General features: G+C 42.6%; 2 protein-coding genes across 2 annotated transcripts; both read right to left on the bottom strand.

The window, feature by feature from the left end:
* Positions 1-68: 68 nt before the first annotated feature.
* Positions 69-4,457, bottom strand: LOC118756191. Its single transcript, XM_036490967.1, has 4 exons — positions 3,734-4,457; positions 2,897-3,373; positions 823-1,873; positions 69-624 (listed from the first exon to the last, which is right to left on the bottom strand). Exons 1-4 carry the CDS (start codon positions 4,455-4,457, stop codon positions 69-71), a joined length of 2,808 nt encoding a protein of 935 aa, XP_036346860.1.
* A 4-nt stretch (positions 4,458-4,461) lies between these two features.
* LOC118756188 lies at positions 4,462-5,213 on the bottom strand. The gene is made up of 2 exons (XM_036490966.1): positions 4,606-5,213; positions 4,462-4,546 (listed from the first exon to the last, which is right to left on the bottom strand). The coding sequence occupies exons 1-2, from the start codon at positions 5,151-5,153 to the stop codon at positions 4,462-4,464; spliced, it is 633 nt and encodes a 210-aa protein (XP_036346859.1). The 5' UTR covers positions 5,154-5,213.
* Between the last annotated feature and the right edge of the window lie 1,194 nt (positions 5,214-6,407).

Genomic DNA, 6,407 nt, shown 5'->3' with positions numbered 1-6,407 from the left:
TCATATGATTGACGAATGCAGTGGTTCCCTATCGGTGACCCAACATCCCGGCTCCGTTGAAATGCATTTCAAACTGGCAAAACTGCTAGCTTGTGGATGGGGCGCCGAATGATTCCCTTCGATGTGCGAACATCAACCACACGAATTTTCGAATCCTTTCCTGGTATGCAATTTACAATTCTTCCCATAAGCCATTTCTGCGGTGGTAAGTTGTCTTCATGTATGATGACCATTGTGTTGTTTTCGATGTTTGGCCGATCTGCAAACCATTTTGAGCGTACTTGTAGCTCGTTGATGTATTCATGTGACCATTGCTTCCAAAAGTTTTGTTTGATTGTAGCTATTTGTGCCCACTGTTGCGCATGGCTTATGTTGGATGACACGTTTCGCTCCGGAAGTGCTTTTAGTGCGTCGCCAATGATGAAGTGACCTGGAGTCAATGCTTCGTAGTCGTTCGGATCGGAAGACAATGGTGTTATTGGCCGCGAGTTCATTACCGCTTCGATTTCTACCAAGGCTGTTGTGAGTTCCTCGTAAGTAAGCCGTGAGTTTGCCATGCTGCGATTAAGATGGCCCTTTGCTGATTTCACGGCCGCTTCCCAGATCCCGCCAAAATGAGGTGCTCTAGGGGGAATGAAATTAAAATTCACAAATTCGTTAGCACAATACGAAATAATTGAGTCTTGATTTTCTTTTTCGAATAAAAATGATTTTAGTTTCGCAAGTTTATTACAAGCGCCAACAAAATTTGTCGCATTGTCGCAAAATATATCAGATGGCAAGCCTCTCCTTCCGATCATCCGCTTCAAAGATGCCACAAACGCTTCTGTAGAAAGATTCGAAACGATTTCTATATGCACTGCCTTGGTAGCTAAACAAACGAAAATTGCGATGTAGGCCTTGTAGGGTATCTTGCCTCTAATTCGCAGGTAAACGTCAACAGGTCCACAAAAATCAATGCCGCAGCGGGCGAACGGGCGTGACGGAGTCAATCGCTCAACTGGTAGATGTCCCATGACTTGCTCCATCAGTTTTGGCTTGTAGCGTACACAATGTATGCAGGATCTGACCACTCGCCTTGCCACTTCACGCGCGTTGATAATCCAGAATTTGAGCCTTATCAAAGCTACGAGGGCCTTTCGTCCAGCATGATAATGACTGTGGTGAAGATGTCGCACATAGTTGATGATGAATTCGCATTTGCTTGGCAATAGTAGTGGGTGTTTCCTCTCTTCTGGTATGTCCGCCTGCTTTAAACGCCCACCAACCCTCAGTAATTGAAATCCTCTGACCGACTCAAGAAAAGGGTTCAAATAACGCAACTGTCCATTTGTGGTAAGATTTTTCTGCAAAAGATGAATATCATTAGCGAAATGTTCTTGTTGTATATTCCAAATTATGCAAAGCAGGGCATGATGCAATTCTTGTGAGGAAAGAGGGCCTGACTCATTGGACTTAACAACAGGTCGTAGATTATTAGCGAATCGAAACATCCAGCCGATTAATCGAATGCTGCTAGTGTACGAGCTCTTTTTATTGACGACTTCAAGAATGTGGTTGGTTTTTATAGTTGTGGTGAATGCTGACTTTCGTCTCTCGGCTTCTACGGTTTCCATATCAACGCCTTTGTTTTCGTTTTTAGGCCAAACCTCCATGGGTTTGTATAAAAATGTAGGTCCAGTGTACCAAATTGAGCTGGCGAGTTCTGCCACCGTACATCCTCTGGAAACTATGTCTGCAGGATTACTGTGTGTTGGCACATACCTCCAATGGGCTCCCGTAGTTAAGTCCTGTATTTCCGAAACCCGATTTCCAACGAACGCCGAAAGCGTTATTGAGTGCATCTTCAGCCAATGTAAGACCACTTGTGAATCTGTCCAGAGAAAAACGTTCAAGGATTTATTGTAAAAAATTGATTTGATTTTTGAAAAAAGACGAGCTAAAAGGAGAGCGCCGCAAAGTTCTAGCTTTGGCAACGACTGTTTTTTGATGGGGGCGACTCTGGATTTTGCGGTGAGACAACGAACGACAATACTTCCGGACTTGGTAACTGTTCTTGTATAGATGACGCATCCATATGCTCGAATGGACGCATCACAGAAGCCATGCAGCTGAAGGTCCAGGGAGTCGGTTGAAAGACAATACCTTTGCACCTTGAGTGATGATAGGTCCGATACGCTGTTAAGAAAGCTTGTCCAAGCGGAATGAATGTTGTGAGGCACGGATTCGTCCCAATCCAACCTAAGCAGCCATAACTCCTGCAATAAAATTTTTGACGTAATGGTAACAGGCGCCAACAAACCAAGAGGGTCGAATAACGATGATGCAATTGAAAGGATTGAGCGTTTTGTTATGCGATTTTTTTGTACTTTCCTTGGTTCAAACGAAAACAAAAAGGTATCATTTGCTTGATCCCATCGCAGACCTAGAGCACTCGTGACGGAGTCGTCCAAGTTGAGATTTTTTATACACTTATTTTGCCTCAGTCGAAAATGGTTAGAATGCCACTTTGAAAGCTCGAATCCACCTAAAGCTAACAACTGTGTTACCTCTTTCTTTATCCGTAGAAGTTCGTCCCAATTATCTGCGCCACACAACAAATCATCGACGTAAAATGACGATTTAACGATGTTAGATCCAAGTGTAAACTGATCCTGATATTGCTCAGCCAAGTAAATTAAACTTTGTATGGCCAGATATGGTGCCGAAGCCATTCCATAGGTTACCGTTTGAAGTTGATAGGTGCGAATTTTTTCAGTCGGGGAACTCGTCCACAAAATATATTGGAAACGTTGGTCACCGTCATGCACAAGTACTTGTCTGTACATCTTGACTATGTCGGCAGTCAATGCGAATCTGTATAAGCGGAAACGAAGAAGAAGAAGAATTAACTCACTCTGAATTGTAGGGCCAACCATTTGGATTTCGTTGAGAGATATTTGTGTTGTAGTCCGGCAAGAAGCATCAAAAACGACACGAAGTTTTGTTGTTGTGCTGGTGGGCTTTAGCACACAGTGGTGTGGGATGTAATAATGCGGTTCACCCAAATTCGGATTCTCCATGATGCTCATGTGTCCCAAACGCTCGTATTCATCCATGAAATCCACGTACTGTTTTCTCAAGTGTGGTAATTTTGCTAAACGACGCTCTTGTGCGTTGAATCGTCTCAGTGCGGTGGTGTACGAGTCACCTAAGCAGGAGGGATCATCCTTGAATGGCAATTTCACTACTATTCTTCCAGCTGGATTCCTTGAAACAGTGGTTCTGTACATCTGCTCGCAAGTTGTTTGTTCGCGAGTCCAAGGCTCGGCATTGACAGCTACTTCCTCAATTCTCCATAGCTTCTCCAGCTTGGCATCCAACGAGTCATTGGCTGTAAATAAACATGAACGTTGAGACAAGTTGTTGCTTGATTGGTATCGACCCGATACAACCCATCCTAATAAAGTTTTTTGCAATATTGGTAAATTTGTTCCAAGTTTGATCTGGCCAACTGCCAGCAGACTAAAGAATGTTTCCGTACCTAACAACAAATCGATTTTTCTGGGTACGTAAAATTCATCATCAGCAAGGGTAATATTATTTGGAATATTCCAAGAAGAAATATCGATTTCAGGGTCTGGCTGATAGGCAATGTGCCGCGTAATGCAGAACGTCAGCGGAAGTTCGAATTCGCATTGCTGCGATTTTATATTAGTGGAAGTTTTGTATCTAATGTTTGTTGACGACTTACCGATGCCTTGGATTTCAATGTTTTGTTTACCTTTCGGTAACGACAGTCTTTGTGCGAATTCCTCAGTAATAAAATTCACCTGAGAACAGGAATCTAGCAGGGCTTTGCCTAGTCTGTAATCACCTGACGAATCACGAACTAAAATCATGGCAGTTGCTAGAATAACATTGTCAGACGACGAATTGTGCATGTGTGTGTGCACTGCGGCTTCGCGTGATGGTGGAGGATTTGTTGTCTGTTGGGCTGATGTGGACCCGCGGTGGAGTAAGCTGTGGTGCTGCTTTGAGCAAACCTTACATCTGTGGGTTGATGGGCATTGAGCCATTTGATGTCCTTTAGACAGGCAATTGATGCAAAGTCCCATTTTCTTCGCTTGGTCGAATCGCTGGGTGATGTTGTAAGACTTAAAACGATCGCAATTAGAAATTTTATGGTTTGTGCTTGAGCAAACAGAGCACGGCGTATTGGAGCAGGTAAATGAATATCCCTTTGGCTGATTCCTTACCTTACTTAATGCAGCTTTGCTGTTACCTGGAATAACTGCTGATCCTGTGTGGCTAGCTTCCATCGACTCCAAATATTGGCAATGCCTTTCCAGCACCTTCACACAGTCGCCCCACGTCGGCAGCGTCTTAAAATCCAAAGATTCTTTCCACTTTTTATTGGTTTGTTCATCCGATTTCTGAAGCACCAAATAAATGAGCATGGCTTGGGAAATTTGCATTTCATTACCCAACGAGAGAAGTGAACCGTAAATGGCAGAAGTCTTGTCGATAAGACTTCTCAATTGTAGTGCGTTTGGTTTCGAAACCGCTGGTAACTCGAATAAAGAAGAGATATTTTCCAAAAAAATTAAAGTTTTATTGTCGTACCTTTCTTTCAGCCGTTCCAATGCTTTAGGGTAATTTTCATTGGTCACCTGGAATGCATCGACGGTTTCTAAAGCTTGACCTTGAAGCGAGTTTCGCAAATGATTAAATTTCTCGATGTTTGAAAGACTAAATTCTTTATCAATTATCTGTTTAAAGGATGTAATAAAATTCTGGTACTCAGAATACTTGCCGCTAAACGTTGGGAGTTTGAGCTTTGGTAATTTAGTGCTGTGCTGCACAATGCAGCTTGTTTCCGGAAGCGAAATATTATGATCCTCCACTAGCTGTGCTTGAATCGTTAATTTTGTAGTGACGTACAATTCCTCAAGGTCCGCGCGTCCTCCATCGTCGGGATCCAATTTTTCTATATCCGTCTGAATGGACAGTACCTGTTTAAAGTAAGATTCAAAAATGCCCAAACGACATTTATATTCGGCAGCTGAGAGAGTTTTACCTCCTGGACGTAAACTAGCATCCACAATGTTCTTGATGCGCGTGATGTTTTTCTTAGTATTTGCGCGCTGTTGCTTTAATTCGTCCAAAGACATTGTTAAAGGCAGTAAAATTTCAGGCGGCAAAAATTAAAACGCAAATGGCAATTTGTGGCTGTTATTGAGGGATTGCTTACGTGTAGTCGCGAAAGGGAAATGTTTTGCGACAGTGGCAATGGCAAGCTAGAAAAAAGGGTGGTCAAACCCAAGGTGCATACATACATACGTGTGTGGCGATATGTGCGCCTTTTGGTGCAGTGCAACCAACGAATCAAAGTAATGATAGCGAGGGTGATGATGACTGGAAGGCGGCAGTGTTCGAGAGCGATGTGTGTGCTGAGCTGGAGCGACGGCCGTAAGCGATGGTAAGCGAGCGAAGAGGTAGCAGAAACGACGACTATTCAAATGCGGCTGACGAAATGAATCTATCAGTGTCAATGATAGTTCTTGTATCCAGCGGCCAAGTAGCTTGGAGATAATGACGTGTCCGTGAGTGAGATTGATGGTGGCTAGCAGCACGTCCAACGATGGCGATGAGGGGTCTAACGCTGACCACCAGATGTAAATGATACGAAGCGTGTACTTACAAGTTATATAATATGTAGTGCCAGCCCCACGTTGGGCGCCAAAAAATGTAGGATTACAAAGCCTTTTTTGTAACCGCGCAAAACTCAAAGTAGCGAACAATCGAACGACACAGGGAACGGGCCAAGCAACGATGGGCAGATGTAAACGCCTTGGTGGTCAGCTGTTAGACAAATTCTTCTCCTTAAGTAATTTCCAACTAATACATAACTACCGATAGATATCTCAATACATTCGTAACTTCTAATATTTGCTAATACATAATTTATGTACATATGTACTTTAGTACTTCATAGAGGTGGATGATCTTAACACTACTCGTAATATACATATATGTACATACATCAGAGCCAAACACAAAAGGAATAGAAAAAATGGGAATGCAGCATTGCTGCAGGCATGCTTATGTTAAGTTCAATATATGCATATGATTAACTATATCAGCGAAAGCTTACGAACAAACATACATATGTATGTACGTATAATTGTAAGAGCGAAGCATAGCGGGAGTATATTCAAATCAACAATATGAGTATAGCGGGTGAGCATATGTATGTACATAGGTGTGTATAAGAAAATGCAAACACAAATTTTAACTGCAATGGGTTGAATGACATACGCATACCTGACCTTGGCTATATTTTAGGTATATAATAAAATAGATAACAAGACATAACTATCATATGATTGACGAATGCAGTGGTTCCCTATCGGTGACCCAACATC

This window comes from Rhagoletis pomonella, unplaced genomic scaffold (assembly GCF_013731165.1).
Source record: "Rhagoletis pomonella isolate Grant_MI unplaced genomic scaffold, Rhpom_1.0 Rhpom_scaffold_09191, whole genome shotgun sequence".
Lineage (NCBI taxonomy): Eukaryota > Metazoa > Arthropoda > Insecta > Diptera > Tephritidae > Rhagoletis > Rhagoletis pomonella.
This window is presented reverse-complemented; position numbering and strand designations above follow the sequence as displayed.

What these genes read in the sequence shown, in the direction of transcription:
- LOC118756191 (XM_036490967.1), bottom strand. Translation starts at nt 4,457, where the DNA reads ATGCAAATTTCCCAAGCCATGCTCATTTATTTGGTGCTTCAGAAATCG. An exon ending in CATTGAAATCCAAGGCATCG is followed by an intron (nt 3,374 to 3,733) that starts GTAAGTCGTCAA and finishes GTTTATTTACAG; the next exon opens with CCAATGACTCGTTGGATGCC. An exon ending in TCGAATCTTTCTACAGAAGC is followed by an intron (nt 625 to 822) that starts GTTTGTGGCATC and finishes CATTCCCCCTAG; the next exon opens with AGCACCTCATTTTGGCGGGA.
- LOC118756188 (XM_036490966.1), bottom strand. Translation starts at nt 5,153, where the DNA reads ATGTCTTTGGACGAATTAAAGCAACAGCGCGCAAATACTAAGAAAAAC. An exon ending in TTGGAACGGCTGAAAGAAAG is followed by an intron (nt 4,547 to 4,605) that starts GTACGACAATAA and finishes TCGAGTTACCAG; the next exon opens with CGGTTTCGAAACCAAACGCA.